The sequence below is a fragment of the Danio rerio genome, chromosome 16, assembly GCF_049306965.1.
Source record: "Danio rerio strain Tuebingen ecotype United States chromosome 16, GRCz12tu, whole genome shotgun sequence".
Lineage (NCBI taxonomy): Eukaryota > Metazoa > Chordata > Actinopteri > Cypriniformes > Danionidae > Danio > Danio rerio.
The window spans coordinates 43,695,667-43,712,723 of NC_133191.1; the positions used below are offsets into that span (position 1 = coordinate 43,695,667).

Here is a 17,057-nt window from a genome sequence, read left to right on the forward strand (position 1 = left end):
TTTAATAATGATTTGATCAGCTGTAGTTTGAAATTGAGTTTTTTACTCCTACGTCCTTACTATGCGGTCTCTGTCGCCATGATTATTGATCTGCTGTCACTCTATGTGGGCAGAGTAATACACAAGAGTGAAGGCTGTATGAGTTCTGATATTTGATATTGTATCAGATTTGAGAACCAGACAGAACTGTTGTGTGTGTGTGTGTGTGTGTGTGTGTGCATGCATGTGTGTGTGTGTGTGTATATGTATATATATATATATATATATATATATATATATATATATATATATATATATATATAGAGGATGATCACCCCAAAAGAATGTCATAATTTATTTAATTTAGCACAAAAGAATATAGAATATAATCTAAAGAATCATGTAAACAATAATTTCCATAGTATTAGTTTCTCCTTATATGAAAATAAATGGTTACCGCTTTTAGCTTTTTTCATCATCTTTTGTGTTCGGAATGACTTGAAGATAAGTAAATTGTGACTAAATAAATTTTTTTGGATGAACTATCCCCTTAATTGATTTGACGTGCATATGTATATATATTAGGGCTGCACAATATTAGAAAAGTCTGACATTGCGATATTTTGGTTTGTTGTGATATGTATTGCATTATGAAAATAGTTTCATTAGATGATTTGAATAGCTCAGTTTGGAAATATTTCACTAATTTAGATAAACAGGGATGATCACGTTTTTTTCTAAGTGGTGCATCATAAAATAAAATTAATTAAAAGCATATAAATATGACAGAGCAAAAATAAAAGTTAAAAACGGTGCTTTGTGTTTATGCTTTTTAATTTATTTTTGGACTATTATGAATGATCTTATCCCGCCATGTGACTATTGCGGATACACACATTTTGATATCGATACTCAAATGATATATTGGTCAACCCAAATACATATACAAGTTAAATGCAAATAACTTGTACTTTCATAATAAATGAATACATTTCCAATGTCATGCAAGCAATTTTTAAATAATTAAGTGACCATGCACAATAAATTTTAAAAGATTAAAAACATCTTTTAATATGTCATCATATCATCAAAGTAGTCTTGTTTTTAATATGCCTAGCATGATTTTTTAGTGTCTGAATTACTGAATCATTAAAGGATATTTTAGTGAGGATCTTCTCTAAATCACAGTAGAAATGTACAGCAGTTGTTATTCAGAAAACAATATGATCTAAACATACTGCAGTTTACTTGACATAATCATGTTCTATTTATGCTCTCATTTTGCCTTTATCCACATGACGCATTATCTTTGACTAAAATATAAACAGTAGTTTTATACTGACAGGAGATACAGTTTTATTATTATTATATCAGTTCACATACCATGTGACATAACGCGCTGTTTACCCCTATTGTTTGACTTTGATCACACAGTGATTTGTATGTTTAACCTTTACTGAGTTAAACTTTAAGCCTCTCCATTGCAAAGATGCGAGATGTGAAATACCGCCTGAAAGAGATTCAGATGAATGTTTAAATGCATCAATATGCAGTGTTTAAACAGATGGTGTTTTGTGCAGTTACTTATTGTAATTTTCAGCTCACTTGAGTGGCAGAATAATGATAACTCCAGTCCGATCTGGAAATGATTGTTTACATATGGGTGAAACTGGCATGATCCACTAATTTAGAGTGTGGATTAAATGGAATGGAATGAAATGAAATTTAACCTTGAGGCAAACACATTGTTTGACTTCTATTAGCATTTGTTTTCAATATATGACCGACAAATTGCAGTCTAATAACACAACCAGTGTAAACTGCTAATGCATTCTAAGAGAAGGAAAAAAAATCCTTGTGGTCTCTTTGATTAATCACATTATAAGCAAAGTCATTTGAAAGCACACAAATCTGGGCCTGGCCATTATCATCGGCCTAAGGCTAAATAAATTACACTAGCAGCGTGTTATATTTATTCATGTAATGACTAAATCCATAATGCATGCAACAGATGTGACTTTTGTGGACTCTGCTTTGTGGGCTTATTTAGTCTAGTTATTTATTTAGTTTTAACAGAACTCAAATTGCTGTTTAGTTTACTGTTCACTTCATTTAGAGTTTTTGTGGTATTGTTATGTTTTTTTGTAAAAATTATGTGTATTATGTAATTATTGTCTTTTCACAAAATGTTTATAGGTCAGAGACTAAAAGAAACCAAATACTCTTCTCTGGCATATTTAGAACAAGGATACAAAAACACTTACAAAATTAACATTGTAATACTTTATACATTTCACATTATCATTCAATCCTGGGTTTAAAATATTTGTCAGCAAGAATACAAACCCGGGCATCAGAATGGTAAAGAAAGGTGAATTAAGTGACTTTGTACATGGCATGGTTGTTGGTGCCAGATGGACTGTTCTAAGTATTTTAGAAACTACTTATCTACTGAGATTTTCACGCACAGCCATCTCTAGGGTTTACAGAGAATGGCCCAAAAAAGAGAAAATATCCAGTGAGCGGCAGTTCTGCGGGTGCAAATATCTTGGTCAGAGGACAATGGCCTGACTGGTTCCAGCTGATAGAAAGGCAACAGTAACTCAAATAACCACTTGTTACAATCGAAGTATGCAGAAGAGCATCTCTGAATGCACAACACGTCCAACCTTGAGGCACATGGGCTACAGCAGCAGAAGACCACACCGGATGTCACTCCTGTCAGTTAAGAACAGGAAACTGAGGCTACAATTCACGCAGGTTCACCAAAATTGGACAATAGAAGATTGGAAAAACGCTGCCTGGTCTAATGAGTCTCAGGCTTTACTCACACTAGGTACAGTTGCCTCGAACCGGGCCAAAGCACGCTTGTCCCCGCTCCCGTCTCCCCCGACGGCCCGCACTCACACCACAAATGGGCCTCGGCACGCTTACGTCATCGCTGCTGCGCTGTTCAGTGAGAAGCACTCTCACTCAGCAGCACAGTGGAGATTTCTCTAGTTATATCGTTTCAGTCGTTTGATATGCAGTGACATGCAGTCAAATATTTCCCCAAACAGACCTTAGGGATGCGGTGTGCTTGAGCACGATTCAGCGCACTCACACTTCTCAAACGATCCGGGAAACGGGCCTGGGCACGGAACGGATGGCATAGTTTGAGTAGGCCCTCAATTTCTGTTGCAGCATTCGGATAGTAGGGTCAGAATTTGACGTCAACAACATGAAAGCATGGATTCCTTTTGCCTTGTATTAATTGTTCAGGCTGGTTGTGGTGGTGTAATGGTGTGGTGTGGGGGATATTTTCTTGGCACACTTTGGCCCAGTAGTATCAATTGAGCATCGTGTCGACGCCACAACCAACCTGAGTATTGTTGCTGACCATGTCCATCCCTTTATGACCACAGTATACCAATCTTCTGATGGCTACTTCCAGCAGGATAGCGCGCCATTTCATAAAGCGTGAATCTTCTCAGACTGGTTTCTTGAACATGACAATGAGTTCACTGTATTCAAATGGCCTCCACAGTCACCAGATCTCAATCTAATAGAGCACCTTTGGGATGTGGTCGAACAGGAGATTCGCATCATGGATATGCAGCCAACAAATCTGCAGCAACTGCGTGATGCTGTCATGCCAATATGGACCGAAATATCAGAGGAATATTTCCAGTACCTTGTTGAATCTATGCCACGAGAATTAAGGCAGTTCTGAAAGCAAAAGGGGGTCCAACCCAGTACTAGGATTAGTGTAACTATTAAAGTGGCCAGTGTGTAATTTATAAATGAATTATTATAAACACTTATTCTTTTTTTATTTATATTTTGACAAGTGCAGATTTTTGCATTGTACTTATTTTTAGTTAAAATTATTATAAAATTGCACAGTGTTAATATTTTTGTTTGTGATCAAATAAATGCATGTCCTATTCTGCATTATTTCTATATATTTAAAATTAAATGTTCTTTTATGTGCTATTATACAGCACTGTAAACAGCTATGGGTCTAAAGGTCTTTATAATGTAAGACTTATGTAACCTGATATTCAGGGCTGAAATCTCCGAGGACTGAACAATTGACTGCCTTTAGATTGGGGGAAAGCAATAGCATGAGGCTGGTGGGGCTCCATCAGACCTGAATAAAATGCTCATTTCCACATGTACAGAAAGGATCATGTAGTGTGGTCTCATTTGGGGCAGCTTCAAAAAAATGCCATCTTCCTCTGAGCCTGAGAGTCCATTTGGAAACACCCAGGGGAGCAATGTTCTCTGTAGTTTCTCACAAACACACAGGTGCTATTACCTTTTCTTTTTTCTTTTTTTGGTTTGATTTTTTTTTCTTTTTACCTAACCACATCCTCTGTTTTTTTGATTCCGGCGTATGTTTTATGCAGCAGATGCCCTTCTAGCTGCAACCCAGTACTAGGAAACACCCATACACTCTTGCATATACACACATACTGTACGGCCATTTTAGTTTATTCAATTCACCTATACAACATGTCTTGGTACTGAGGGGGAAATCGGAGCACCCAGAGGAAACCCACACCAACATGGGGAGAACATGCAAACTCCACACAGAAATGCCAACTGACTCAGCCGAGGGTCAAACCAGTGACCTTTTTACTGTGAGGCAACAATGCTAACCACTGAGCCACCGTGCCATTTTCTCAGACACATCAAGGAAAGTGCACAAAGGTCACACTCTTACACACTCAAACAAACATGCAAACACTTTAATTAGCTGTTACTCCATATAAAATCCACAAACTAAGCTTTTTTTGCACAGGCCTATCTAAAGGGTAAATTGTAATTCTTTTCAATACGGAAAATCACCAACAATCAAAACTTCATGATTATATTGTGTGATGGTTTTGCAATCAAAAAAGGTGGTTATAATGGGGCAAAAACAGCCACCAACAGTAAACTAGGGAGAAAAAAAAGAAAATGAATCAAAAACAATGCAACAAAGGCAATGATGTTTCACATGTCCGAGACTTTGATAAAAGGTAAAAATAATCCAGGTCACAATTACATTTTACATTGAAAATACCTCCTTTTGTGTGTTTTTTCCCACCAAATCACTGACATCATTAATGAATTTGGCAATTAAAGAGTTAATATCCTGTAATTTACTAAGCAATTTAGTTGTTTTGATCAGGACTGAGGTTGATTAACAGATTTATGCAAAAAACAAATAGAAGAAAATATTAAAGAGCTCCTAATGTGGGTTTTTGAAAATAACCTTCCATGTAGTGTGTAACACAGCTCTAAGTGAAGTTAAATATCCAGCTAAGGCTTAAAACTAAAAGTGGACAGTGTTTAAAACTATTGATTCATCTAAAAAAAGAGTCGACTCATAGTGGTTACAATGAATCATCTTCATAACGAGTCCTTAGCCGTTTCAGCGTGACGTGGCTACGAAACATAAGCCACGCCCAATTGTTGCGTGCGCAAACCAGGGAAAATTTAAACCTGCAGCTCCGCCCACTAACACAGCGGCAAAGACAGATCCTGAAGTCATGAGTGATGAATACGCTTTACTTACCTAGATATTATTGGGAGTGTGAGGGAAAGAAGTGATTCAGCAATCTACACGCTTACAATGTGCGATTCATTCATTAAAGGAAGGATCAGAAAAGACCACTAATGTATGAGAATTTTGAGATGAATGGACAGACGATACACCAGGGGTGCGTGCAAAAAAGGGCCAGTTTGTTAGGCACAAAGGCAGCCTGCTGCAGCTGAGGAGGAGCGCTGGTGAGCGCTTAAACCCCCTGGCTGGGGATGGGATTGTTGGGCAAAGCAGAGTACAGGTAGGCCCTGAGAACATATAACACTTCATGCAAGGTGTGCCACAGCAATGATTGCAAATAGAAATGAAGTTACAGCTGAGAAGGGAGAAAAGCTCCAAAATACAAGATAATTAATGAATTCAGACATGGCCCATAACACATTTCATAAGTATAAGTAAAAGGCTGTCTCCTTGTTTTCTCTAGCTTGAAATGATGTATTTAATTGTGTTTTGTTACTTGTAACCGCTTGTACTGTATCAGGTTAACTTTTTATGTTCTCATATCGCGTCTAATGCCATGTTGAAAACGTGACGTGTGCTGCTTTGTTTACAGAATTAAATGTGTTTATGAGCTTGTGTTCCACTGCCGTTTGTCATTGCTATGGCCACAGTCAGCTGCTCCTACACACGTGCAGTGGTCAAGGTTCAGAATAGTTTAGCTTTTGCTGCTATGTGGATTAACACTGAATGTGTGTCATAGTTAAGAATAGAGCAATATGCTGGTGTTTGACCACAGCTTTTGGTGGGAAAAACACTGTTGAGTAAGTTTTACTATGATGTGCGTTTCGATCGGATCGTATAAAAATGTTGGGGACCCGGGGGCTTGACAAACCGCGCTGGGCATTTGTCTCACGCTGAACACTGTCGACCAATCACAACGGGCTGTCATAGGTCCAATCAGCGCAGATTAGATTCGTGCTAAGAAGGGGCTTGGGAACAAATGAATCGCTGAACGATTTATATGGGAGTCGCTGGGATAAATAGATAAAAATAAATTCATATTTTAAGACCATGAAAGTTTTTTTTTGACCTTGCATGCATATCAGACTGTTGTTGGAGCCCCATATAACCAAAATATTACCTATTTTAAAGGGCACCTAGGTTACCCCTTTTTTCAGATTTAATATAAGTGTTTTGCATCTCCAGAATATGTATGTAAAGTTTCAGCTCAAAACACCCATCAGATTTTTCATTATACTTTTTACTAGATCCTGTTTTATACATCTTTCCACCAGGGGGTTGTTTTGTCGTACTGCGCCTTTAAGGCGAGTCTTCCCCGCCTACCTTTTCTATGTGGCTTTCTGCGTGCCTTAATCTGCTCCCTCGGCTGCGTCACTTTACTAATGAGTATTTGTTGTGCAGTTGCATTGATTAGTCACACACAATATCGTTACAAAGTTCACGCACGCACACACACACAGATACACACACGCGCACACAAACGCACACACTGACAGACAGAGCGCCTTTAGCTTCCCACTCTTTTTGCACACATATGTGACAGGATGCAGCTTAATCTCTGCTGCTGTATGGATATCTGTTATGTTTATGTACAAAATAAACCTGATTTAACGTCCACAAACCGGGATTGAAGCGTCTTCCTTTATAATTGTTCTGATATGCGGCTGTGCTGATGAAGTAAAGCTAAAGTAAATCTCTGTACTTCATTACACACGTGCACTGTTTTAAAACTTTTTAAACATGTGAAACTTGATCTTGATCACATTTTACGACTATTATTCCCGGTTGCTTTGCGCACGTCTGGTCTTGTTGACATGATAATATGCGTGACTACCGGGACATGTTAATGCAACAGCTGTCAATCAATTCGGTGAGAGGGGAACCGCACTCCTACGTCAAGTTGCGGTCGGTCTGAAAACCGCTCCAATTGGTCCACCGTTTTTATTTTGTTAAATTGAAAAAAAAAAAAAAAAAACACTGGGTGTGTTTTTTATCACCCCAATATTATGGTCTATACACTACATATACACACATGTCTGTCCAAACAGCTTGAAAAAATAGATTTTTCACCATAGGTGTGTGGAAATATAAATTTTTATCATCTAATTTCAAATTAACAATAATCTACGTATAACTAAAAAGTTATATTCTCTGGTTTTTAATTATATAATTTCATTAACATCCCAGCTAGGAGGGACATTTCTGATTACAGGCTAAGCCAAAGTAATGCAAATTGTCAGTTTCACAGCATGGGGTGTCTATTGTTTTCTCTTTTCAATCAAATGGTCAGGAGGTTTCTGTCTCCAGAACATGATAAGATCAAGGCTGAAAGAACAGTTTACCATGCTAACTCCAACCCTTAATTTGCATGCTCTGTTTAGCCATATCCCCTCCTCCTAAGAACACAATATAGCCATGAAATCTTTGTCTCAATTCAGACTAATTCAGACCTGTGTGAGACCTGTGTGAGACTTGTAAAAGAACTTGCAGACTGCGGACCTCTAGTAGGCTCTTGCAGACACGGACATCTTAAAGGCGCTGTATGACTGCAGATTAACCAACACGTCTCAATAAAGGAATTCTGCTTGTTTCGAGTCTCCTGGACTGGGTTCTCTCTCTTCTTTCTACTCACTCATTTTATTTTTTTTTTACAACAGGTGCCCTTTAATGTATATTATGGGCTATATAATCTGATGCATTGCAGCAGTTTAATTTAGTGGATGTTTTCATCCTGAACATAACAAAAGGGTAAATTTGCCCAGAGTGTATTGTAGTGTTGTGAGTTTTTATTTATTTATTTATTTTTTTTATTCAAAGCGTTTTCTCAAAATAAGATTTATCACCAAAATTCATTCCACTGGCTGAAACAGAAAAGGTTATGACCAAATTAAAACTCAAAATCACAAAGAGTGAATGAATACATCCCCAACCGCACATAAGGGATAATAACCATAATACAGCAAAGAAAGCAGCATTATTTTTTAAGCGTGGCAGTGCTGTAAAAAAGAAAGAAAGAAAGAAAGAAAGAAAGAAAGAAAGCAACTTTCTCCACTGTAATGCAAGAAAGCTTAGCATCAAAAGAGCATCAATCAACTCAGACCTGAGTTCTGTGCCATTTGTGCATGCATGCTTTAAACACTTGCTTCAGTTCACTTTTTCCTCATCATCAGTCAGCGCACACTAAACACTTGCAAATCAGATCCATAATTCCTCCACAATCAGCAGTGATGGAATGAGATTGCAGTTCTCTGGTTGTTCAAAGCATTTCAGACCTTTATGTTTGTGCAGTGGGGAACAGTCCTCCACAGGAAGCTCTTCCTCCTCTCTCTGCCTCGGCTCATATTGCATCTGCCGTCTCATATCCCACCATGCACTGCCTTTCCCCGCTCTCTCTCCCCCTCCCTGTGTTTACGTGGCTCCTGTCCTGCTCTTGTCAGGCCGATGGTGTTCTTTTGCGTGATGGCAGATCGTCCCGGGCCGCTTCCTGTGGCCTGCTCTCCCCTTCACTCCTGCTTCTGCCATTGCTGCTGTCTGTTTCAGGGCTGCTCCTCCTCTTCCTCCTCCTCCACTTCATCCACCGGCCGGACCCGCAGCTTCTCCCTGCACCCGCACCCCGTTCCGCAGAACTCCTTCATCTCCGCTCAGAAACAGAGCCCCCAGCATGGGACGCCTGCCTCCGTCATCAGCATCACCCACCACAGGTCCCCCACCGGCGGCCAGAGGGCCTGCAGTCGAAACCCTGCTGGACTGCACCAGGTCAAAGAGGTACAGACCGAGACTGATCAGCCACTGCTATTAAACAGACCAACTCACCTTCTGTTTGATTTAACCCTTTGATGTAAATTTAGGATTTTATTTTTAGCAATGTGTTTTAGTAAGCTTTTCTTTTAGAAAATATATTTAGAATTGGAATAATATAAAATAAATAACTTTGATGCTTGTTTAGGCCAAAATCTCCTAGGCTTATTCTTCTGTTTAAAAGTAAAATTTAATTTCAAATTGAAATTTTTGAAAGACAACTTTTATATGTTAAAGACAAATTTTTATATTTTTCCAATATTTTCTTTTGATTTTAAAAATAAAGATGTTCTGTTTTTATTTCAAATAGCAAAGCAGAATATTTAGCAGCATCACTCTACTTTTCTGTGCCACACGCTCTTTTAAAAATCATTATATGCTGATTTTGTGCTCAATAAACATAATGTATTTCTTCGAATATGAATAGGTATTCATACATCAAATATTAATAATATATCCATTTTTATGTTATATTCATTTCTATTATATAAAATACTATTGTATATGAAAAAGAAAAATATGAAAAATCTGTCTAAATTTGCTTTAGTTTGTTTGCTTAGTTTTTTTGTTTTGTTTTTTGCTTATGGTATATTGTGATCATAGTTGTGCTTGTACAGTAACTAAAATGTTTACACGTGTACTAATAGAAGTGCCATAAAATCCTGTATAAAGACATTATAGAATATTTAATCCAATATAGTTGCACAGTTGAATGGGGAGTTCATAAGACTGTCACGAAAACTTTATAATCATGACATGATTCGTTATGAATATGAGGGAGATTGTATGCATGCGTCATTAAGTGTCATTCGCTTCATTATGAAATTTGAAATACAAAGGTATCGTTATTTGAGATGTCTTTATTATGACATATATCACAACCTGCCTTTTGTCTTTGTAGTGACTACTTGTCATTACAAAGACAACTCTTATAATTTTTGTCATGACAACTTCTTATCCAACCCAGGCTCATTCTGAAAACATACCCCTATATACGTTTCTGGAGAGCGCCAAATACGTCCCAGGAGCAACTTTTTTTTTTTTTTTTTTGCAGTTTTTATTTTCGTGAATCCACAAGAGGCCCCTGTGGATGCTTTTTGAGAATTTCTCTCGCAAGTGCCATTCGCACATGCTGTTTTTGCATAAATCCACCAGAGGCCGCTGTTGACTGACTGACCGACTGACCCACCCTCCACCCTCTCTAAACCCAACCAATAGTGTTTTTAAAAGCACTGATCGACCCGCCCACCCATATCCCTAAACCCAACAAACAGTTTTGAAAAGCAATCCAGAAATAAAAAAAGCCCTCGACGGATTTTACCACATTCTCACCCTGTTATTTACTTGTTCATTTTATTTTTGGCTTCTGTTTTTATCTTACCCTATTTCTAAAACCGTTCTTCGCTGGACTCAAACCCCGTCGTCATGGTCAACTCCTCTGCGTCTCAAATCTGCCATAGTACATGGCAAGCTAATTGGACAAACTGGTCACAGCAGGAAAGCCGTTTATACGGAGGTAAGCGGTTAGCTGGTATGCTTGAAAAGGAACAGCATCATACCACACCGTAGCGTTCATTTTAAAGATGAAATTTAGCCATACGCGGCTCTGGCTACATAATTTGCGATCTCTAGAGATGTATATAGGGCTACATTTTCAGAATTAGCCTGTGTTAACATTATCAAGGCAACATAACTTTTCATAAATCTGTCTAAACATAACTGCCATGGCGCCATTATAAATATGTCATGAATTTGATAACACTTTTAGTAATATTTTTCTTGCCCTCAACTACAATAGTACAAATTTAATTTGTCATTAAAATGTCATTACATATTAATGAAGCTGTTTTAAAATGGTTTGAGAGTCAGTTGGCATTTTTGTGTGGAGTGTGTGTGGGTTTTCTCCAGGTGCTCCGTTTTCCTCCACAGGTCCAAAGACATGCTCCATAGGTGATTGGGTAAGCTAAAATTGTCCGTAGTGTATGTGTGTGAATGAGAGTCAATGGGTGTTTTCCAGTAATGGGTTGCAGCTGGAAGGGCTTCTACTGTGTAAAAACATATGCTGGATAAGTTGGCGGTTCATTCTGCTGTTGTGACCCCTGATGAATAAAATTACTAACCTGAAAAGAAAATGAATGAATGAATAACTAAGCGAATGACACTCAATGACAGTTGTCATAAGCATGCATAACATCTCAGTAAAATCCATGAGATGTACCATGTCATTATAATAAAAAGTGTCTTGACAGTCTTATGGACCTCTTCAAGTGAAGTGTTAGCATATAAACATACATTCACACAAATAAAAATGGACTTTTAAACATCTGTCAACACTAGATGTTGAGCATCAAAGGGTTAAATATAAAACGCTGTCTGTCATTTCTGGTGAAAAGGTTAGAGTTGTCACATGCTAGTAGTTGTTAAAGTGAGCACAGAGTCTTACTGTAAGGTTTGAAGGCTGACAGAGGTTCAGTCTGCAGTCAGCAGCGTCTCGCCCTCAGCTGCTCTTTGAGTGCTGCGTCAGCATCAGAAACTGGCCGATCAGCAGGAAGCTGCACTCATCACATTGTTTTGACATTGTTGCAGTGATTCCACACAATAGACTGAGGATGTGAGCGGTGGTCAGTTTTGGACTCAGAAATACACTTTTTGGCAACCCCCACCCACGCCCCCGGGCCTTATTTCATTAGTGACACCCAAACCAAGTTTTACTTAGTTTAATACAAATCATTATATCTTAACTTAGTTTAATACAAATCATAATAAGCACATGAGAAAAAGCTATTTAATGTGACCATTTAAATTGAATATTAGCAGAATTATTATATTTGTTACATCAGCATAACGTGTAAGCCATGAAGAAGTGTTTGTACAACAAAATAAAAGTGGTATAAAACTAATAATCAAACAACCCTTGAATATTTACAAAAATAAAGCTTTATTAAAAATACAGCACTTACAAACATATATTTCAATGTTTAAATCAGCCACAGAATTATAACGCATGTGTGTTAATGTCGACGGTACACTGAGAGAAAATGAAAGTAAAACTAATCTGAATGCAGTACTTTAAATGTCGACTAGGTGGCAGGTCAAAACGACAAGTGGCTAGACGCGACTAAACTACAATGATAGTGGTTCAAAAATATTATGTTTTGGTGGGCCGATTCTTGTTATATTTTTGATGTCAGTTGCGGGCCAGAGGGAGGAGGAGGGCGGGCTGGTCGTTTGAGACCCCTGATTTAGATAAACATTACAACACACATGTCCTCCCTCTCTGTTGTCAAGTAGCAGTTGCATGTTACAGTTAAATAGTTTTAATTGAAAGCTGTAATTTAATATATAAATTTAGTTTGAATAATATTTCACACTTTTTATGCCCTTTGGCTAAATTTGGTACAACACTTTGGTACAAATTAAAGATTTGCCATTAATTGGTACGTTTTAAAGGGACATGTCACTCAAATTCAAGAAAATTGACTCCTTATTTGCTCACCTTTAAAAAAAAAATAATGAAGTTCTTTTTTCTGTTGAACCCAAAACAAGATATTTTGAAGAATGTTGGGAAGAAGAAATCTTTAACATTACCAGTTGGAAATACAAACACTATGGAAGTCAATGGCTACAGGTTTTCAGCATTTTTCTAAAAAACTTATTTTGGTTTCAACAAAAAAAAAAGAAACTAACACAAATTTGTGGCAAGTAAAGGGGGAATAAATGATGACAGCATATTCAGTTATCCCTTTAAGTGAAATGTTCATTTGTATTATATTTTATAAACTACTAATAATTTGTCTTAAAAATCTAAATAAATAAAGCATCATTTATCAAATTTATTTGCAGAAAACTATCTAAAAAAAAGTTTGTACTCTACATCAGGGGTTTCCAAACTTTCAAGCCTGCGAATGATGACAGTAACTCGCAACCCCCAATATCCTCTGAGGTGGTTATAAATATATAAACCTTGCACATAACGGCGCAAACAATAAGCCCAAGTCTATTCATCGTTTCATTTTGGGGGACGCCACACGGAGATCATCCTCCATGTTCAGTTGTGGCCTGTATTTGTTTTTAATGTACTGTACAGTATGTGAGTGATGTAAAGGTGTCAGAAAGTTTAACCTGCTGCCATAAAATCAATCTGCTGCATCTGACGCTATTGCGGTGTCTTTAATATAATATAATCACAGAAGTCGAGGAAAAAAAATTAAAAAGCTGATGGCTTTTTATTTGCATGTTTTTTTTTTTATATGTAACTATTACCTACAATTTTTTTTTCTTCTGTAAGTTATTGATAAAATATGTTCATTCTAACAGTTGAATTAAATGAGTTCGATTTTTAGATCTTAGATGAATGAGATCTACATTCTTAATGTTAACCCTAACCCTAACACATTTTAAATAAATTAAATACATTTTATCAATCATGAAATAACTTTTTACCAAAAGTACATACCTGTTAATGTTTAATCCAGAGAACTGAATATAACTCTCTTCCTTGGTCTCTTCCTTTTTTTCCAGAGCTGTGTTTTTGCAATAAGTTCCTTTGCATCTACACTTTATTAAATACAGTAAATGTCAGAATCATAAGTAACTTGCTTTTTGCTGTGTTTCAAGCTGTCAGTTTGTGTGACCCTAGTGTGTCATATTCAGACAACCAGCTGCTTTTTCTTGTTCTCAGGCCATATTTTTGTCCTTGAATTCGACGACACTGTCACTTTTACTGACAGTCCAAAGGAAACATTGGAAACCAGCTGATACTCATAAAATGTGCTTTCAAAATGTGTGCGCATCTACGCAGTGAGGGAGAAATTATTATTAGCAATCTCTCTGAATATCTTGCCAACGTGTTAGGCAGAATAGGGATAGTTTACATATAATGTATCAAAACTCTGTCATTATTTGCTCATCTCTTATTCTATTCATCAGAATGTAACTTGAGTAAATAATTGCACCTTTTTGAGATTTAAAGTGGAGTCAAACTTTGTGAGCAAATCTACAGTACATGATTGCTATTTTACTCCTTCTGCTATGTATCATAGCTGTTTTGCATGTATATATATATATATATATATATATATATATATATATATATATATATATATATATATATATATATATATAAGCCAGGTGTTAGAGTCGTACAGCACCTCAGAGTCTAAAATCCTAATGCCATTGGCCAAATCAAGCTGTACCTCCTCCAGTCATCATCGCTGTCGCTCCCTCGACAAAATCAACGAATGGACATGACAGCAGCATGGTGACAACATTAAGTACGACCCAAGCAGAACAGTAAAAATGTATTAAAAGTTTTATTTGTGCATTAGTGATTGTTGTTTTTAACCGCATCTTGTAATGTAAGTGAACCGGTTGAACTAGTTCATCAAATCAAACTGAATCATTTGAAATTATTTGCGTCTCCAGTAAAAGCACTTATCCACAAATACTTACTTTTTAACATGTCTGATGCCCCCTCTGACATGAAATAAACCAATATATACTGAGTTATTCAGTTATTAGAAGAGTACACAGATCAGATTTAAAAAGCAGTGAACCGATAATACTGCGCATGCTTAATTCAACAGATGGTGAACCGAACATAAACAGTTCATGACAAGAGTGCAGTGCAGGTAAACTGAGGGCTTAAATGAGAGGATCTGGCAAAACGTCTGTTTATTTCATAACAGAAAATTGTGGGAAGATCCAGTTAGCCTTAAAGATCCGAACTTCCCATCACTACTGTGTATCTAACCTCAGAAGCAGCGTTGCACACTTAGGCCTGCTATCTTGTGGGCTGTTTTATTTGAATTTAGAATTTTTTTTTTTTCAATTTTTATTTGAATTATTTTGAATCTAGCCCCTAACAATATATCCTTATTTAGAAAAAAAAATAAAACTAATACTGAAACTAATAAAAGCTAACAAATCTATACCTCTAAAAGCTAATTAAAATGAACTGGATTTGAAAAAAAAAGGTAAAAACGGAATAAAACTAAAACTAACGAAAAACTATTAAACTACCAAAACTATTAGTCTTGGGATGATCACGTGCACATGGTAAATGTTTGGCCTGTTAATAATCTGTTCAAAGAATCATTTCAGAAAAAAAGTTGTGTCTGCTGCTGCTTACAAAAGAATATATATATATATTTTTTTAAAATAGAGCTCTTAAGATTAGCAGAACTGTGGGTCCACGTTGCATTTTCTCTAGGCACGGTTCACGGAAGTAAATGCGAGTGCACACGCTTTTTTTTTCATCCTCTCATTCAGTATTCACCTAGTTTTAGTTTAAAGTTATAAGTTTAGTTTATAGTTTAAAGATTTTTATGGCTAACAATTAAGAGATCAGAAGTCTCGATTGACAACAAGGTGCAAATGGCCAAAATCATTGTTAAAAAATCTATAATTTTTACTCTTACAATGTTTTTTGACTATTTTTTTACAGAAAAGCCAATGAAACAAAAAGACATTTTGTCCAGCATTAGATTTGTCATTTATTGAGATAATTATCAATATTCACTATTTTTGAAGGAATAAATGTACAAATTATGGCACATGGTGGCTCAGTGGTTAGCACTGTCATCTCACAGCAAGAAGGTCACTGGTTCGAGTCCCTGCTGGGCCAGTTGGTATTTCTGTGTAAAGTTTGCATGTTCTCCGCGTTTTCATGTGGGCTTTCTCCGGGTGCCCAGGTTTCCTCCACAGTCCAAAAACATGCATTATAGTTGAATTGGGTAAACAAAAATTGGCCATAGTGTATGAGTGTGTGTGTGTGTGTGTGAATGTGAGAGTCTGTGGGTTTGCTGCTGGAAGGGGATCCGCTGCGTAAAACGTTTGCAGGAATAGTTGGCAGTTCATTCCACTGTGGTGACTCCTGATAAATAAGGGACTAAGCCAAAGAAAAATTGATGAATGAATAAAATAAGTTATTGTTGGTTTATTCTGCTGCAGCAACACATGATAAAAAGGGAATAAGCAGAAGGAATGGTTTTTCTTCTTCCACACACCTGCTAGTAGTGGGCCTGTTAGCTTTTAGAGTTTTTTCAAACGTAGCTTTATAGCCGACACTGGACAGTGCCACAGTCTTCTTTTATTATCGCCACTAGTCTTCTGGCGCCAACCTGGTGTGTCAGGACACTAAAGCGAGTTCAATAGCCTAATGATGTTCTCATGGATTCAATCGTCCTCTCATTTGTCTCCAGTCAAGCCCCATCTTTCCTGGTCCTGGAGCCATGCACCCTCTCCCGCACACTTACTTGAACTCATTTGGGCCCATTTACACCTGCTGATATGGAGCTGGAAGAGGGTAATCTTCAGGCTGTCAGTCAGAGATGTGGCTGGAGCCTCCGCTGTTGAAAAGCATCCAGATATAGAGTGACCTTTTCTCTTATGGTGACCAGTGCTAGCAGAGATCTGTTTTTTATTCACATTAGTGGTTTTCATCACTTATATAGTTTTCAGCTTGTAGAGTTCTTTTGGTTTTTCTTTCTTTTTCAATCTGGCAGCTTCTGTAGGTGTCTTAAAGGGATACTTTCACCCAAAAATACAATTCTTTATAAATTTCTCATCCTCCAAAATTTTTTTTTTTTTTCTTCTCTCTTCTCGATATTTTGAAAAACCTGCTTAACAGTCTCTAGTAGTCTGGAACACCTCAATTAGTTTGATCAGCTGTGTTTGATTAGGGTTGGAGCAAATCTGTGCAGAGCTGTGGCCCTCCAGGAATCCAGTTTGAGACATATGCGCTATG

General features: G+C 37.1%; 1 protein-coding gene across 4 annotated transcripts in view; it reads left to right on the forward strand.

Annotated features, from left to right (window-relative positions):
- The window catches only part of osbpl10b (oxysterol binding protein-like 10b), a 106,187-nt gene that overhangs the window by 17,109 nt on the left and 72,021 nt on the right, over nt 1–17,057 (forward strand). For 2 of the 4 annotated variants that reach the window (XM_005158241.6, XM_068214206.2), the window contains exon 4: nt 9,053–9,277. The exons of the other annotated variants lie outside the window; for them this stretch is intronic. In XM_005158241.6, coding sequence (XP_005158298.2) covers nt 9,053–9,277 — 225 coding nt within the window. The remainder of the gene's footprint in view (nt 1–9,052; nt 9,278–17,057) is intronic. 4 annotated transcript variants of the gene reach the window in all.